At 38.1% G+C, this 19,290-nt stretch overlaps 1 protein-coding gene across 1 annotated transcript in view; it reads right to left on the bottom strand.

Moving 5' to 3' along the window:
• Positions 1-18,957, bottom strand: part of DOCK2 (dedicator of cytokinesis 2) — a 146,778-nt gene extending 127,821 nt beyond the window's left edge. The window contains exons 1-17 of the mRNA XM_083871665.1: positions 18,895-18,957; positions 17,692-17,840; positions 15,951-16,086; positions 14,466-14,620; positions 13,765-13,846; positions 13,120-13,255; positions 12,498-12,573; positions 11,459-11,535; positions 10,962-11,087; positions 9,944-10,068; positions 7,521-7,619; positions 6,035-6,107; positions 5,857-5,960; positions 3,632-3,815; positions 3,439-3,536; positions 2,388-2,477; positions 2,049-2,149 (exon numbers count right to left, since the gene is read on the bottom strand). Of these exons, the coding sequence (XP_083727791.1) occupies positions 2,049-2,149; positions 2,388-2,477; positions 3,439-3,536; positions 3,632-3,815; positions 5,857-5,960; positions 6,035-6,107; positions 7,521-7,619; positions 9,944-10,068; positions 10,962-11,087; positions 11,459-11,535; positions 12,498-12,573; positions 13,120-13,255; positions 13,765-13,846; positions 14,466-14,620; positions 15,951-16,086; positions 17,692-17,804 (1,775 nt within the window). The 5' untranslated portion in view covers positions 17,805-17,840; positions 18,895-18,957. The remainder of the gene's footprint in view (positions 1-2,048; positions 2,150-2,387; positions 2,478-3,438; positions 3,537-3,631; positions 3,816-5,856; positions 5,961-6,034; positions 6,108-7,520; positions 7,620-9,943; positions 10,069-10,961; positions 11,088-11,458; positions 11,536-12,497; positions 12,574-13,119; positions 13,256-13,764; positions 13,847-14,465; positions 14,621-15,950; positions 16,087-17,691; positions 17,841-18,894) is intronic.
• Between the last annotated feature and the right edge of the window lie 333 nt (positions 18,958-19,290).

Here is a 19,290-nt window from a genome sequence, read left to right on the forward strand (position 1 = left end):
CTGCTTAAATTATTTATTTTATTTAAACACTTCCTTATTCTGTATCTAAAAGCAACTTTTTTGCTGAAGACACAGCCAGCTACAAAAGAGAAGCTCATCTAAAACTAAGTCCCTTAATTTGTAGTTATAGAATAATCTTAAGTGATTAAAGCAGTACTAATGATGCCATATTGATCTTAATGCAGCCATAAGAACTAAGATAAGGGTGGCTGGGATTTTTTTTCTACAGTTCTACAAAAAATGGAGACCCACTGTTCCCTGCCCTAAACAACCAACTCTCTGTGTAACTAATGCACATCCCCAGCCTAACTCACATTTCAGGACCAAAATTCTGTGCTTTCAGCCTCTCAGCCTCATGGACATTACATCCTATTTCTATTTTCTCCTTTTTACAGCTTCTCTGAGTTGGAACAATATTTATCCAACTTGTATGCAGGGGCAGTGCATGTTAAGCCCTCTCAGAGCTCTCCAAAAGCCAGGAGAAAGGATGACTCAGCAGAAACTGAATAAATAGGTGACAGTCTGGCCAACCAACCATATCATAACATGGTAATAATATGTCTGGGACACAGTATTTCCTTCCCAGTTAGAAGTTAGGCCACACACACTTGTTTATTTCATAAATTATTCTGGAACCGGAGTGAATCTTCCATGATGCGCGTTGCATCAATAATTGCCAAGAAAACAAATGATGTGGGAACAATCATAAACATAGAATTTTGCCCCTATCACATTGATTAAGTCACCAGAAACTCCCAGCCAGGTAAGTCTTTGAAATATTTTATGCAAATAAGGTTGTCCTGAGAGGTTCTGTACCCTTCCTTTTCTTCTTTCACAGTATTCTAAAGCATTAAATTACATGTGCTTATTACTTATGGAGTGAGAGAGGATTGAATGAGAGCACAGAGTTTGTGCTTGAGCTTTCTGAGCCTACTAATGCTCACTTCAACTTTACTGAGGTGTGAGAAAGGGCTGATTTTGCACTGCTGCCTTTCAACTCCAGGAAACTCATGGTTTAATGCATGATTTTTGTGACATTTTGTGTTGAGATAGAACTAATGCAGACTCAGCACAGACACTAGAAGATATCCCCAACTATTCCAGACCTTCAGCTCAGGTCTTCCATGTACTATTCATATTCCAAATTAAAGTTCTGCTTCAATCTGCCACTGCATTAAGCTACCAGAACGAGACATCAGGTAGATTAAAAACTCACATCTATCCTCTCAGAGCACATCCCAGAGATCAGCACCAGCTGAAGATGTGACCCTCCTTCATAATTCAGCCATTTTATCTTACCATCACCTGCGAAAACCTATTCTAAATAAAGTAGGAATCCAGGATTAGATTTGGTGTGTAATATGTCTGCACAGTTTTTACTCTCTTCTGTGAGTTCATATCTTCCCATCTGGGTGTTAAGTGGAAGCTCCAAAAGTTGAAGACAAACAAATAAATAAATAATCCACTACGATCACTAAAATCCATTGGCATGACCGTGTAACAAATACTACAACTCCATTTCACAGCAGGACAGGGAACAAACACCAAAATTCCAGTTCACTGCACTGAACCCCTCCTGATGCAACATCAGACTAAAATGCATATGAAGACTTGACAGTTCCCAAACAATTCTTTTCCCTTTGAGTTTGCTTGATGTGCAAAAAAATGTGGGAACCCACGTAAATGGGTTAAGGAGAGCCTCGAGTCCTCACTTGAGGCATTTCAGCTTAAGGCCAGGGATACAAAGGAAGAGGTTTTACAGCAAAGCATCTTTGATAAATTTGACAGGATACAGGTGAAATGCTCAGACACAGCAAACTCCAGGTGACAGAAAACAAATGCCAAAGCATCATTTAACCCCAAATCATTTGCTGTGGGTTCATTAATTCCACTTATAATCAAATGTGTCTCAAGGGCAGATAAGCAAACATCAGCATCAAAACAACAGTCACCATAAATTAAATCAGAAAAGTCACAAGCAGGATTTATTTCTTTTACATGATGGTGGAGGTTTAGGAAAACAGAGCAAGAAGAGAAAACAAACTTACTTGTATGCCAAGGTTGCACTGAAATGCTGTTGGATATATGCTTCCAAAACAGTGTTAAAGTGCTGAAACTTACGGTCTGCAATGAGCCCTATGATATAGATCTGAACAGACATGGACACAATTAGTCAGAGTCACATTGCAAACTTAAATATTTACTTTCTAAAAAGATTTCTGGTAATTTACTATATAAATTTTTAAAGAAATTTGATTTTCAGTCAATGAGTAATATTCCTTTGCTCTGTAGAGACTTTAATTCTTTGCACTGAAGAACTTAATAGTTTGTTCAAAATTCTAAGGTTCTTTACTTTGACAAATAAATCCATTGGTGCTGATTCTTACCAGAGCATCAAAGACAAGGATGTCGTACTCATTACTGTGGGAATGTTCCATCATGATGTTAAACAGGGCATCCAAGGTATCCTGGAGAAACTACAGAACATGACAAGATAAACTGATAACCAAGTCAACTTGAAAACCTCACAAGAAAATTTTCTGATAGTAGACTTGGTTTCCCTCAAGTTAGAATTTTATTACCTTTACTGAAACATCACTTAAATTGAGAAAATTTCCAAGGGTTTAGGCTCCAGTTGCTTTAATTTTAGGAACCTACATTCTCAGACACATAAGCAATGAATAATACATGGTTAACTCAAAGCTTTTGGAAAAGATAAAAATATTATACAAATGACAAAACTTGTTAAAAGTACGTTCCTTAGTGACACAGATTAGTAGTTGCTATTTTCACATATACATGTTGATTAAAAAGACTTTTCCTGCTTCTGTGCTCTGATTCAAATTATGTTCTAAATCAAAGAAAATACCTCAGTGATTTGGAACACAAATTTTGGTTAAAAAAATCCACTCCTCCTTTTTATTTTTTTTTTTTTTTTCTCATTCTTTCTCTCCAGAGACATCTAATGTTTATGTTTAAAGACCCAAGGGTAATAGTATCTGCCATTTTCCAAAATACGAACAATTTTTATTCATATACTCATTAAGTTAAGAAAGTGCTTTTTTGGGTACATAACACTTCTTGGATTTAGTGTCAACATGTAAATTAATATTAAGAACTGCAAAGAATGCAGTAGGAATTGTTTGTGCTACTTCAAATAGCCAAAGGAAAACAGATGAAGAGAGATAGTGGAAAATATTTTATCACTACTATCTTCAATAATCTTGGAAATCCCCCAGCCCAACAACAGTCAATACCAGAGATATCTCAAATGAAAAACTAGGAGGAAAGCTGGCCAGCCCTGTGAAGGATCCTGTCCAGGTGTTGGCTTTCTTGCTCCCTCTAACAAAGAGCTTTGCTCATGTCCTTTGCAAACTAACAAAGGCATGATGTATGAAGGGGCCTGAGGAATATCTATCATTAGAATTTAAGATTTACCTTCACTACCTCCTCTCCATCCACAATCTTCAGCTTTTCCAGGTTCTCCTGAAGCAGCTCTGGCTTCATGCGCCACTTCAAGAGACCCAGCAAGCCAACTAACAGAGAATAAATGGACAGACATTAAAATTGACTTATCCATTTGTGCAAATGTTTTCTTTCTAAAACTCCCACCTGTTTAGAAGGTACATACCATTCTGAGTTAACTTTGTAGAACAAACAAGGGTTGAGATGTAAAATGCATCTCTTGGGCTGACTGAGAGACCCCCAGCAGTACTTGAGCTCCTGGCTAAGGTTGCTCCTTTGTTTTCTGTGTGCAGACGTGTGGAAGGCAATGTCAAATAAGCAGCAGCATCCTCCATCTTTTTACTGTCCCCCTGAAAATCAACACACCATTCATTACACATTTCATACCACCAGATTTAAAATTAAACTTATTTTGTACTTTCTAGAGAAGTAAACAAAACTGAGGTGCAGGAAGGGACTTTGAGGGGTGACGATAAAAGCAAGAGCCAGTTTCTCATAAAATGCAGAATACTGAGCATCACCTTGAAGACTGTACAGAGGTTATAGACAACATGATTAGAATGTCTGCACACAACTTCAAAGCAGAAGACAGGACTGAGGAAGGAAAGAATAGCAAGCACTGTTTTGGTATCCTCATTATAACTTAATACCTGGACCTTGAGCATAAAAGACCAGGGCATGGTAAGATTATATTTTAAATCACACAGTATGCTGCAGTAAGTAAATGACACAATATGTGCTTTTCAGTAGAATGAACAGTACAAAACCAGAGAACCAACAGAGATTTTTCCCTCCTCTCTTTCATCAACTTCAGTGCCACAATCTCACAGATTTTCTGGGTCTTATCTTAGGATTTCCCCAGACAGGAGATGAGTTTTAGACAAAGACAGTGAAAATCATGTTCCTCACTGTTTAGAGAATGAATTTGAGATGTCACTTAAAGGTACAACACTGTAACAAGAAATTACTCAGTTGCAGACCTTTAGTCTACAAATGTGCATGAATAAGGAGCTGCAAAAACCATGATCTAGAAAGACATTTTAAAGTTTTGCAGTTTTATCTGGTACAGGGATTGCAGATGTGCAGTTTCTACTTTGTATCAAAGAGGCAAGATTAAAAATGGACTAAAAGAGACCTAGACCTACAAGAAGCAAAACCTTTATGCAAAAAAACACACAGCAGTACCAACATCTATGATTGTATCAGGCTTGCCAAATAATTATTTCCCAAATTTCTGGAAGCAAAAGAAAGTCTTGACTTCTGCTTTTTGGGACAAGTCAGACAGAAAATGGGAAAAAAATAAGTTTTGATCCAAAAATTTCTTAAAATGATTCAATGCCTAAAGACAGTTTGAACTTAGCAGTTTTCAAATTACTTATTTTGAGAGGCCAGTGTATGGCTGCTTTAAACACAGCTTACAATTACTGTTTTTAATACTAGAATAGGCAAGCATATGTCAGAAAATCTGTCTGTTTCTCACAACCATAAACTAGGTCAACTCCATTTAGCATTTCTCATCCATGCTATCACTTAAAAAAAAAAAAAATAATACTGAGCTGATGCAGAAATGAATTAGGTGGAATTTTATAACCACCATTAACCACACAGTCCACAATTTTCCTTCTAGTCTCAATATTTTAAATGATAGTTTCAATGAAGAGAAGATAAATAACTATACACTGCCATTAATCTCTTTTGGCTTGCCTAAACAACTTGATTTAGTTGCATGCATCTCGCTTGGTATTAATGATACAGCAAACTTGTTTACTGAGAAGAGTGCTGAGAAATAACTTAAGTTTCCTTTGTACTGGAAGTGATTTCTGGTTCTTAGTTCCTGCTAGACACCACTCTCCATGAGGACAAATAAAATAAAAGTCAAAACATCTGTTCCCTGCTTCCTTCACACAGTCAAAGATGCTGTTTCCAGGCAGGGGTAACTAAAGCTACTCTTCACACCCAAAACCAAATTGCTGAAACTTTCACTTTTGTACCTGAGGAACTCACAGCAGTTTAAAACAAGCATTTTTCCCTAAGACTGCATTCCCAGTTTATTCATGAGATAAAGACTCCAAGTAGATCAAACATTTCCATATCCAGCAAGAGGAATGGTACCCACCCAAGTCCAGAGCTGCAGCACAGGTTTCTCTATACTACAGAAGGCCAAAAGCACAAATACCACTAAAAAGAGCAATCACCTCTCACTGTACTTAGATAGCTACACCTTTTCATTTTGTTCAGATGAAAAACACAGTATTTGCTTTGATAGAATAATAAAATCAATCTAGCACTAAGTAAATACACAATATAGTCAAAGGCAATAGTGTGACAAAGAGAAAAAATCAAGAAAGCAAAGAAAGCAAAGAAAGTAAAGAAAGAATTCTGAGCCCCTACCTTTAGGACTAACAAATCGTGGATGCCATCATGGAGAGTTGTTCCATCCTCCCTCATTAGTCTTATGTAAGCCATTGCAAAATTCTTTTCTCCCTTATCTTTAGCTGCAAAGCAAAAGATTTGGGTTGAGCACCCATCAATGAATTAAAATTCACTAAAGGAAAAGTTCCCTACTTACACTCCTGAGTTGACCTGTGCCTGAACATGAAGCGCAGATGAATCCTCTGCATGTCCTCAATGGGCACTGACACCTTTGGTAAAATCAGAAAATAATGAGGAGAATTATGGGAGGTGGTTGCACATGTAAGGAGCCCCTATTTTAAAATAAACAAGCCTCACTACTTCTGTTCCCATAGTGCTTTTCACAGGCCATTTCAAACTGTTGACCTGAGCACAGCAGCAAAGTGGTGGCTGATAAACAATGATCTGTTAGACTTTGCTCAAAGTCTGGCACCAGCAAAGAAATGAAGCCCAGAACCCAGTGAGTTAATGCACACAGGGGCTAGAAAATAATCACAGTGCAGTCCTACTGCTCACCCTTTGAACCACAGAGAATTAAACAGCTCTGCATTATGCAACTCCCACTTTTCAGATACAGAAATTGGCAACCCATTTATTAAACAGGTGAAAAGGGTATGAAAATTCCAGCAAAATAAATTGACAATATTTTAGTGAGTAAATTTAGTGTAAAGCCTTGAGGAGAACCACAGGAACTTGCAAGTACTTTATTCTTAAAGCAGCATACTTTAGGTCAAATATGTAACAAAAAAGGCCAACTGTGTAAGGAAAAGCACAAATTTTCATATTATCAAGTTTATATTTCTAAAAATTTAAGGACTTGCACACCTTTGTGTGCATTCACAACTTCCCTTCACAAATCTTACAGAACAATGCCTTAATATTAACTATCCTTCCCAACAGGATGTACTGTTAGTGATCCTGTACACAAGATTGAATTATGGAATAATTCTAAAAATAAACTATTATAATAAGCAATAAACAGAATGGGTCAATGTGTTCAAAACAACAAAGTAGCTTCTGTTTGAAATCACACTTCCAGTCCCTCCCTGTCCTTCACCATCACAGGTAACACACCCTGAGGCAATAATTGCAAGCTTGTCACACATGGCTATTTTGTCTTAAAAAAATCCTGCAAGCCTATCACTGCTTTGTAAGAACTGTTTCTGGTAGCTTCTGGGCATTTTCCAATCATAGACATTAAAGCTTGATTAGGTAATTATTGGTGTGTCTCTAAAGAGAAGCAAAGCAGCTTTTTGTTTTCAAAATCAAAAGACAGGGTTGGTGTTTTCATTTGGGTTTTGGTTTGGTCTTGGGTTTTGTTTTTTAATTGAAGCTCCTCAACTCCATAGTTTCACCAAAATAGAAAAAAAAAAGCAGTATTTCATTTTTGATGAGCCCTGTTAGGACATCAGGTTATCTAAGATGATCTCATTTGTTTTGCTGAACAAAACCCACACATCATTTTCTAGGCCAAATTTCAAGCCTCAGTGACCATGTATCTCTAATAACTGATGTATGACTAAGACTTCATGCTTCAGCTGTACTCGGGGACAAGATGTTTCTTGGAGGAAGCTGATGCTGTGCAACCTTTCTGTGTGAGGCATTAAGAAGTGTAAAAACCAAGTGGAAGTACCCAGCCATACCTTCAATGTCTCCATCCACCGCGGCTGCTTGACCTGATAGTAAACGACTGATCTGTACTCGCTGACGGGCTTGTCCCCCGCGCCCAGGCAGACAGCGTTCTTACAGAGGGAGGGAAGAAACAGCGCTTAGTGCCTCGTTAATTTGGGTACATTTTGGGTAAATTAACTTGAGCCAAACCAAAGAGTCACCAGCGAGCCCCCCCTGAGGGTCCCGGCCCGGGCATTCCCGGCCGCCCCTCACGGCTCCGCCCCCACAGCGGGCCGAGCTCAGGTATGGAGCCATTCACAATTAAATTATAATGAATTCACTAAGGTGAAAACACTGCATTTTCCAAGCCTCTGAACACAACGGAAATAAACATTTGCCATAATCTGTGGATGCAGCCAGTGTAACTGCATTTTTACAGGGGTCACATACACTGGGCTCTAGGAGATGGGTGAAGAACATAAAATTGACTTGATTTCTCCATCTGATGAATTTAAGTAACTAATATGTCATCCTAATTAGTAGAAGAAGTACAAAAGGAAAAAAAAAATCTAGCTTCATGATTCTGTTTATTTCTCCAGTTATTTTTAAATACTTTCCTCCAGCAGAGTCTCAGAAGCTCTAGGCCACACACCAGAGGTGACTTCCAAACTGGAGGTTGCAGGAGAACCAACAATAAACAATTATAATTTGCCATTCTTTAAAGACTCTCTGAACTAGGACAGAGCCAAGTGAAAGATTTGATCAGCCTCAAAACTTGTGGTTTTCCTTAGTGAGGCTGTGAAGGCTTGGCCGGCACCCATCTGCAGCTGAATTGTACCTGCAGAGTAAAACCACTGCTGGACAGGGGGCACCAAGGTCCTGCCACTGCCAGAGATTCCTACTGAAGGCACAGATCCAACTGATCCAATCCAGGCTACACCAACTGCTGCAAAGGTGCAATAATCCTACTGAAAATCCAGTGAATCTTGTAAGTGTGCTTCAAACATTAGAATGTGAGCAGAAGGGTGTGATGCTGGTACCTGAGAACGATTTGTATGGTCTGGTCAGGGGGATTTAAGCGCAGAGAACAATGTCTCCTCTGCTTGAGCAGAGATTTTTCAAGGTTTATGCATCTACTTGTTTGTCACCTCTGTGACATTCACTTGAAACAAAAGTCCTAGTCCTTCTAACAGTAAATCAAAGGCTGGTTCTGCAGCTGGAACAGACCCAGCCTGTTTCCTGGGTAGTGAACACATACCTGTTATGAGAAATGCTAATATAAATTCATGGGTTTGAAAATCTATTGGTTTGGAGTATCTTAATAGGCTAAAAGGGAAAAAAAGTCACTTTTGTTATTACTTAAACAGCATTTCAATTAACTCCTCAAAATTGTTGCTTAAATATATCTAAGGCATATTGCCCACAGAGAGCAGGTGTGACATTTCATCTCAAGGACAACAAGACAAATTCACTTTCTCCTAAGATTTGCAGAAATTATGTATCTGCAGGACTGAGCATGCATAATATTGGAATGCAAGATTTAATGCATGGTAATAGGATTATTTCTCTAAGGAATGTTCTGGTTTATATGTGATTAGACAGAATAGGATAGATTTAACTTCTGTGCATGCTCAGGTGCTGTCACAGGTACAGGCAGTGTTTTGTAATCAGGGCTATAGTTTATTGTGTGGACCTTAAATGTTATGTGGGATTAGAATTTTCTTTATTCAGGCTTTCAACTTACATTTTAGGTCAAGCAGTCAGTTGCAGTTCATAAACAAGTCATGAACCACAGTGTTTGACTCAATCTTTATTTTATCTCAAGAATGCCTTTATTATTTCACTCTCACAATCTCGACACTATAAAGCTCAGAAAATGACAGGTCAAAAATCCCCCTGAATACCAAACTGGTGATAAACCCTAAGGAAAAGACAAAAGATCTTCAAAATGGGAACAGACAAGCAAAAAGATACTGTAAATATTTATGTTGCATATGTAATTGTTGTCAATTATTTCATTCTTTGCCATGTACTCAATTCAAGCGACAGCAACACAGACTTCCTTGGCACAAATCAAGCATTTGTTATGGAGCAGAAATGGTACTTCTAACATTTCAGTGTGCAAATTGCATTCCTCTGGGAATTTCCTCAAGAAAAACCCTAGAGTAAGAATGCAGTAATTGTCAGAATCAGCATTTGTTCCTTGGCACAGCTAAAATAGGTCATTCAATGTTATTCCTTGTTACATTTTTATGCAAGACTTTTATAGGGCTTTAATAGACACATCACTTTAAAAATCATAAAACTTATTTGTCAAAAGATGTCACAGGATGAAACAAGTAAGGGAACTGAGTTTTTGAATAGTGGTGTTTTATTAAATGTGTAGGTTAAGGCTTACATCAAAAATACAGCTCATATTTCTATGGCCCTCATGCAGAAAAAAAAGAAAACTTACTGGCAACACTTTTCCTTCTTCATCACAGACACACATTATCACTTCCACATTTCTCTGAGTTGTTTTATTGTATTTATCAAAATCTCCATACAGCAATGTAATATATATGTCATTTCTTATATCGCCTAAAAAAGGAATTGAAAGGTTAAAAAGCAATTAAAATGCTCTGAGAGCATAGGAGCAGCTGAACTGCACAGGAATACCTCACTGTTTGCTGTGAAACAGATAAAAATTTATCATTTTCCATCTGAACTTAAATTTTCAGTTCTTTATCTTTGCAAAACTACGATGTGAGGAGAAGCAAATGGGAGCTCGGAGTGACTCGAAGCAATTCCCGTCCTGCCCCGACACCTGCTGGTGAGGTGGTGGATGATCCCATCAGGAATTTTCCCCTAATACTCAACTCTCCTTCTGGAGGGAGCTTCATACTTTAATTCTCTCCTCCGAACAAATTCATATGCCTTTTAAAAGGATCGAAATTTTACGTGAGTTCAGGCGAGGAAGATTTTCATTACTTGTTTTTTTTTTTTTTTTTTAAAGGAGCCTGGCAGACAGTGAGTGATTTCAACTGGAAAATATCTTGTCATACATACAAATGAAATCTAGATATTTCAAATTCATTTGTTTATTAAAGAAAATAAAATTATTAAAGAAAATTTCTTATTAAAGAAAATAAATTTCAATAAAAACATGGTTAATTTAAAATTCAAGTGGCATTCACCATAGGATGGATGGATAAAAGGATATCTACTTGCAGGATAAGGAAGTTATGTACAAGGAGAGAGGTTTATCCCTCACTGTCTGGATTTTATTTTTCCTGTTTAAGTATTAGAAACTACTTTCCAAAGATTTAACTGTTTTATATAAGCCTCTAATATGGCAACAAAACTTACCACGAGTGAATTCTAAAGATCCTCTGAGCTGCCCATTACAGAAATAAGTAAGGCAGCAGCTGATGCTTATTAACACAGGGAATGAGAAGAAATCCCTTCCTATTAGAGAACAAAGCACCTCCTACCTGGCATGATTATTTCAGGGAATCCCAGCTTTCTGGCAACAACTGTGGTTCTGTCTACAAGATGTGGATAATCCTTTCTAGTCTGAATCACGTCTCCAACCAGCATTTTCACAGTTACCCACAGACCTATTCAGTACACACACACACACACACACACACAAAAAAAAAAAAAAAAAAAAAAAAAAAAAAAAAAAAAAGTTACATTTTTTTGTAGGGGAAAAAAATAATCTGCCTTCAGTTGATTGCCTCTTCTACCCACCAAAACAGGGATAAGAATTCCCTTTCCCCACTTCCTGAAGATGAAAGTAAAAGCTCTATAAAGCAAAACTGTCACTGCTAATTTAAATAGCCCCTAAGATTCTGTAACAAACTCATGGTTCCTCAATTCCAGCTTCAAAGCTGACCCACCTCCATGGTGGTACTACAGCTCCAACACAAAATGAAGTTTCACAAAAATATTTTATTACTTACAAGAAAACAATCAAAACGTACTTTACCTTGTCCACCACTGTCTCCTCTTGATGCAGTGATTTTGCTTAGGAGACTGTGCAAAAAGTCATTCTCTGCCACTACCCTGCAAGAGAAACAGCAATGTCTGCTCAGGAATTAAGTGCTAAATATTGCAGGCACCATTTAAAATAGAAGTGACTAACGGCCTCAGTCTTTGCAGTATTGCCTGATTGTGATATATTCGGTATTTTTATTATCTCTCACTCAAGTTGCAGCCCACTCACAGTCAGTTGTGTGCACACTGAAGTGAAAAAGATTCAGTCAACCACCAAGAATGGTGTTTTGTGACAGTGACAATGTGGATGCACTCAGCAACGTGCCACTCCAGCTCAGTCCACTCTCCCTGATAAACAGCCAGATAAATGACCTTGGAGTTTTTATCAGCTACTTTTGCATTTGGAAACAAATTCTTACATAGCAAACATGTTGGGTCAAATTGGAAACAAGGGAAAAAGTAAAGCAGTGGGTCATACCCAGATCTTTCAGAACTAAATTTACCCTCTACAGTACACAGCAGCATTGCTATGTAGGACACACAGAGTTATTTCCAGTATTTCCACTAGTATCTCTGCATTCAATCTGGGAGCATCACATTTTTAGGCAGCTGCTCTGGCATTTCTTCTGAATATAGTATATGATAATTCTATTACTTTTTAAAGAAAACACAGTTTTTTACTCGGATTTTTCTCAACTTTGAAACAGAACCAAGTTCATAAACTAGTAGTTATCCTCGCTTGTAAATCTTACTTGTAACTATTTGACTTGGGTTTATGAAATCAGACATGGTACCAGCTGTCTGAAGGAGCACATTCGTGGAACTATTCATTAATTTAATGTGCTGTGGTACCTCTGCAAATCTTACATGCCATTTCAAGTCATACCTAAATAATTAGCACTATTACAACATAAAATTGTTAAAGGAAAACTTTCTTATTCTTTAACCATTTCACAGATTGTTACAGCCACTGAGATAAATAAATAAATATTTTCTTTAGCATATAAAAAAGATATCTATGACACTCTTACGGATGAAAGGGAATGAAATGCTGCTTTTCTTCGTCACTTTCAGATTTTCCTTTTATGATATCTGTAATGTCCATGACTAGAAGAATAAAAGAAAACTCATCAGAACATATAAGAGCATTTCAGAATAGCTTCTCTTATCTAAGAACATGCTTGTGCCTCAAGGTAAATGTGGAATTTTCAGCAGCAGGGGTGGGTTTGTGGGGCAGAGCATTTTGTGCAAAGTCCACAAGACAACGATGCTGCTGTGGAAGAAGTGAGAGAATTCAGACCAGCTTTAGTATAAACTTGTGAATACAAGTGTCAGAGCTTTGGTGCTGCTTTTGGGCCATAATCACTGGCTTTATTTCATCTGCGAGAGAATCTGTTATTAAATTGGTTCTGTGCTTTCACTCGCTCAGCCTGGCACTCTACAAATAATTAGGAAATGAAATTCAGAAGCACATTTCTGACTTGAACTAAATGTCAATGCAGGTGCAGCCTTCACAGACTTCAAAAGAACAGAAAACAATTGATAGAGCTGATGGGTATTCTGATGTGTATTGGTAGAGTTTTTAATAGTCCAGAGCTTGCAAAAATCTCTATCTCTCTCCTGACCCAGGCACAGCACAGAGAGTCCAGGTACCTGCCACGCCAAAGGGCCGCCGCAGCCCCTGTGTGTATTTCTTGGAGTTACTGTCTCTCAGGTCCATCTTTCCCACTCGAACTATTTGGCAAACTAAATAAATTTTGTCTCTGCTAAGGTCCTTATTTCCAAGATCCTAAGATACAAACAAAAAAGAACCATAGTGTTACTTGGGGAAAAAACAAGTTGTGAAATTGAAACAGGACCTCCAGTAATAAACTGAGTCTTGGCAATTAATGGGGGGGGGGGAAAAAGTAAACAAAAGACCCCCAAACCAAACAAACCCCTAAAAGCTAAACAGACAAGAAAAACTGAGCACATCAAAAGGATGAAAAAACTGACAGTTTGAAGTTTGAAAGAAATACAAGGTAAGATAAATAGAGAAAATAATAATAATCAAGAGATACCACAGATAAAAACAATTAAATCAAGTCATCATGAGATTCATGAGGCAGCAAAGTAATTTGAAGAAAGGCCACTAAAGCATTGTCATTGCCTTAAAGAACTTAGTGACTGGTCACCTTGCTCTAAGATTACCTCTGCTCCCTTCTTCATCTTGATCACTCTTTATGAGATCTGACAGTGACCACAGAGAAGAGAATTTCATTTGCAAATAAAAAGGGAAGGAAACTGGAAAACACTCACTGTGAACACCACTTTAAGATTGTTGAGCATATCAATTTCCTTTGGAAAGCCTCGACTCCCCCATCTCACCAAGTAGTTCTCACTGTTTGGAAGATAAATATCTCACTGTCAAGTGATTAAAAAATTCTCCCTTTACACAGTACAAAAGTTGCATAACAGACATTCTGTGGTGATGATTCAAATCTAAGGCCAGACTAAAAAGACAGGAAAAACACTATACAAGTATCAACAATAAGTTCTAAAAGAGTATCTTGAACATAACACAAACAGGCACCTTTTTTTTGAGGCAACTTTACCATCGTCATAGTCTGTTTCATGGGAACACTCAATAGCATCTTTATCTACCCAGAAATTTATAAATTAAATTCTTTTTTTCAGTCCTCCCCCTTCAGCACTTTACTCCAAACACCACAATATTGCTCATCGGGAACAATTGCTAAAATCTGAAATGGGCTCAGGCTTTTCCAAACTTCTGAAATGTTCAATCCAGGAATTACCTATGAAAATATTTGGAAACTTAGAACCCTTTATTAGCAGACAGCAAGCAATATCTGTCCATGTTTCACTTTGGTTTTTGTTTCATTCCTTTTATTTACACATTCTTTGCATTTTTATATTATTACAGCACACTGGCAATTATTTTACTTCATTTTGGCTGGTTCCATTTGCTACTCTTCTGCAGCCAGAGGAGGAAGCTTTACCTTATAATTGTCGACTTCTGTGGGTCATACAGGGACATAAAGAGCTCTGCATCCTCTCCAATTCGGCAAACAAAATTCCTCACAAAGACATAGAGGCTGTGTGTGGGGGATGAAGACATCCGGCAGTATGAGGCATATTCTGGTTGATCCTTTGACTACCCAGGAGGAGGAAAACCAGTCAATAATCATAATCCATGAGCTGAAATGGTGCTATACTACAAGCAGTTTTACTTTCTAGTATATGCAACAGTTAAAACTGAGAAGTAGAGCAGGGAGTTGGACTCAGCAATTATTACAATTCTCTTCCACCTTGAGCTATTCCATGACTCCCATGTCTTAGGCCAGTTCTCCAGCCAGCAGGCAATGATGTAAAGGGGGAAATATTCTCCCCACTCTCAAATAAAAGAGCAAGTATCAAGATGTCACCACAGAGACAATCCTACAAGCCTGAAAGAATTTATTTTTGAACACACTAGGCTGTAGCAGAAGGCCTATGATCCACATCACAGTGGGGTTGCAGTGTGCTAGAGCAATAGCAGGATGAAGTCAGTCTCTTTGAACACGAGACAAACAACATGCTGAGATCAGGACACAGCTGAGCAGGTTCACTGACTTAAAAATAGGCTTAGAATTCTACCTCTCAGCCACCAAGAAGCAGCTTCTTAACACTTCTAAACCCATTGTTTGTCCCTATTTTTAAAATAAGTCACCACAGTCTATCGCAGACTCCCAGGTTTCATTTTCCTTATATTGTCAGTTAATTACGAAGTGTTTTCCAGTGATTTGTTATGGGTGTCATTGAAGTGTCATGACAAACCAACCAATTTCTGTTTAGTGTTTTACTTGCTTTTTTACAGTTTACCTTCTCATAAATGGAGAAAAGAACCAAAGAGGCTTATAAATGCTTGCAGAGGTTTAATATTGAAAAGGTCAAGGAAGTGTAGTCATCTGCTTTGCATTTAAAAAGATTTAATTTATGCACTTGTCAGCTTTGCTTTGACACATTAACTTCTGGTGTCCAGAAGATTATGCTGAATTCACCCTAGTTCCTCTTCAGTGAGCTTAAATTCTTCAGCTCCATCATACCAACTAGCAGGCAGCAACACTTAGCAAACAACCAGTGCAGTCACAAGGTTTTATGAAAACAAGCTGTGGTCAGTGATGCTTTGCAGCCTGAACTCCAGGTGTGTAACTATTCCCTGTGCAATCCAGACTATTGAGTAGTCCATGGAAGAAGTGGAGACATATTTCCATATAGGAGTTCAAGAACAGATTTAGAACCAGCTTTAGGCATGAGCTTCCAGCCCACAGCCCAAATCCAGTGCACAATTGCAATTACATTTGAGGCTTAGCCAGATTTATAACACAAGACTGTGGATCTACTCTTAAGTCAGAGGAAAAATTTCCACCAAATTTGATGGTTCTTCAACCCTTAGATTAGCTTTTGTTTAGATTTTAGCAAAGGAAGCAGCCAGTCATTCCTACCATTTCCTCCTTAATTCGCTCAGTGATTTTATTAGTTGCTTCTTCATGTGCATGAAAAAGGCTGATAACACTTGTTTTATCTGGATCCAAGATATTTCCATCCTCATCTCTAACTATCAGGTCCAGCTCAAGTACTCTGTGAAAATACAAAAGGCATAATGGTAGGGTTATTTCCTTCTATATAAAGAAAGCTTATAAACATAACAAACAAGAAGGCACTTAAAGATTTAAAGTTATAAAATTTAAATACATGCAACAGTATTTCACTGAAAAAAATTTAATTATACCCCATGATTTTTTTAAAGCTGCTGTCTAATATTTAGGAATTTATAGAAATGCCACCAAAGCATTGAAATGCCTCTCACAAAAAATAGATCCACCCTGTTCAATGACTTCAGCAGCTGTCATTGCTTTTAGCTTTTAACACTCACTGTTTGTAATCAATATGTTTAGGGTCTTCCTGTTACCTTCTGCTTTTATGTTGCTCCCTCACCCTTTCTGTCCCAGTAATTACCTCTGCTTTCTGCCCTGCAGAAACAAATCATGCCTTTTTTCCTGCCACTCTTTTTCCCTCTCCCACAACAACCCCCTCAGCCTCTACTGTCATTACCCCTTTACTCTTTCTCCACAGTTTGGGAAGTTTCCTTCACACAGCTCAACCCCATACTTTCAGGAGCTTACAAACACTTTCCAGCTTGCAATCCAAATAATTTTAAACATCCCCTTCACCCCCACTCTTCCAAAGGAAGCACTTGACTGTCTCATAATACAGAAAGAATTAAAGAGTGACAAAACAGAAGTCTGAGAGCAAATGAATTTTAGTGTTGTCTTAGTCACGGCTGGGCTTCTTTGGTTGGAGAACTTCAAAGTAAATTCTGGTTTTGAGTGAGCATTCAGCTCCACACAGTGCAGTACGACATGTATTCCATAGTGTGCTCTGTATGAATACAATTTATTACAAATTTTCACCCAAGTCATGGTGAACAAGTTATATGCAGCCACAGGTAATTGCAGACTTTCAGCTGCACAGAGGCCTTCAGGCCACAACCACCACAGTCACTTAAAACAGCTAAACACAGTTCATAAGCAGATTCTAATGCCTGTAAAACAGTACTGGGAAGCCCTTTTTATCAAGCTCTCTCCCCCTGCCCTTAGCAGATGGTGGGACACCATTAACCTCATACGACCCCACAATTTTGCCAAAAAATATGTTGTGTTGCAGTGACTTTTTATTAGCAAGGAGCAGAGAAGACACTTTGTCAAATAACTATTCTGTCTCTGGCAGTTTCACTTCTATTCCCAGGACCTGGGAATCCCCTGGTGAACTGGGTGTGGAGGTGATTGTTTGCGGACTTAGTGCACTTTGCCAGCACCACTTTTGAGGGTCACTTACTGACACAGGCCATGTTTGTGACAGATGGACAAGTCTTGGGCCCCAAGTGTGCTGGTGATACATGTACATAGAGGCTGGTTATCTGACCTCAGATATTCCCAATTGACAAGCTCATGTATTTATAATTGAGAAAGAAATCAATATTTTGAAAAAGCATTTTGCTATGAAAAGCCTCATCGTGGTATCCACCATCAGCACAGCAATTACAGGGAGAAGTCAGAAAAGGAAGATTCCATATGAACCACACCTTTAAATTCCAACCTGTAAACATGAAAACTTTATCACCATCTCTTTGGTGCTGTGCTTTAAACTAAATCATGCTTTCCAGAAGCAGTGGTGGCCACTTACTTGTTGCCATAGTCAATTTTGGATGTGACTTTCTGTTTGAGTTCTTTGAGCTCATCCTTGGGCAAAGTCCCAGACAGCAGCTGTGACCGCCACTCCATCAAGTCACACATCATGGACTGCACTTGCTGGAACCTGGATTTCTTATTTGTCTAAAAGAGAAAAAATCTCAGTAAGTTTCAGGCTTTGAGCTGAAGTGAAACACTGAGCTTGACAACTAGAGGCTGCGTGTCATACTTAATGCTAAATGATAGCAGGAACAAGAAGTAGGCAAAATAATGATGCCTCATCCCAGAAATTTTTAATGACAGAATATTCCACATGATCATAAAGGAATAACATGAAATTTTGTGTCAGGATAGGGAATTATGTTATTTTTGTTTTATTTAATGGCATCGTTTTAAAATTCTTTAACAAATTCTCATCAAGAAAAAACATTACAAAAACTATTAACTTCTGTATGAGATCCTGATGGGAAGAACAACACTTGATTGTGGTATTACTGCATTTAAGAGAAAAATGAGAGGATACACAGAAGTGACTAAAGCAGTTCTAGGGCCATTCACTGAAAATAAAGAAGGGTTTTCATTGCTGGCTTAATCAAGAAGACTAAAAAGTGACATGTTTCAAAAAACTACAGCACATTCAAGATCCCTTTGCCCCAACAGAGACAAAGAAAAATCCAGTGTCTGGGTTCCTGAAACAGTCAGCAATTCTTGAAATTGCCAATTGTTAATATCTACTTGCTCCCAGTAACCCGTGAACAACTTCTGTCCTAGCAATCCAAGAGCACCATGAATCTTTTTCAAATGCACCCCAGTTATCTTTTATACTCTTATCTGGATAATTTTCAATGCTAAAAATCAAAATTATGAAAAATTTCTCATGCACAGGATACTCAAGGCATTGAAACAATAGGCATGAAGTTACAGCACTCCTCAGCAATGTCAGATTTCTCTTTACAGAACCACAGGATGACCCAGGTTGGAACAGACCTTCAAGATCATCCAGTCCAAGGCTGATGGCTGGACCATTTAAAGTCACTAGGCATTTAAAGCCACTGAAGAAAGTCTTAGTAGTGAGAAAGCAATTTCTTAAATCCACCCAGAGGCTGCCCTGAATGTAGGAAGAGACACTCATTTGAACAGGCCCCCAGTGTGCATAAATAGGACTAAGAGTTAACAAACAGCATGTAAAATATCCTACCACATAGAGCTGCTTCCAGATGCTCCCCCATTCCCAGAGAGTAGTGGTAACTTCTTGGACTAAGGGAATCTCAGCAGGAATGACATTTTCTGTATGTCTAGGGAAGAGAAGGAAAGATCACCAGGAGTGTCTGCATTTCATGGGTGTGTGTTGTACTTACTGTGGGTGAGGTACAGAAACCCCTTAAAACTCATTCTTTAGCAGATAGGCTGAATAATGTAATAAAACAGATAAATTCAATACCTTTTCTTTTCAGCAGCAGCTTCCTTGATGTGGATGAAGGATTTAGGAAATATTCCCTGATGAAGGAGAAAAAAATTCTAAATCCACACTTATTCTCCAAAAACATTTAGGTGACAACCGTGACCATGAGCATAAACTGTAGTGACAAACTGT

The sequence above is a fragment of the Zosterops lateralis genome (assembly GCF_965231275.1).
Source record: "Zosterops lateralis genome assembly, chromosome: 14".
Lineage (NCBI taxonomy): Eukaryota > Metazoa > Chordata > Aves > Passeriformes > Zosteropidae > Zosterops > Zosterops lateralis.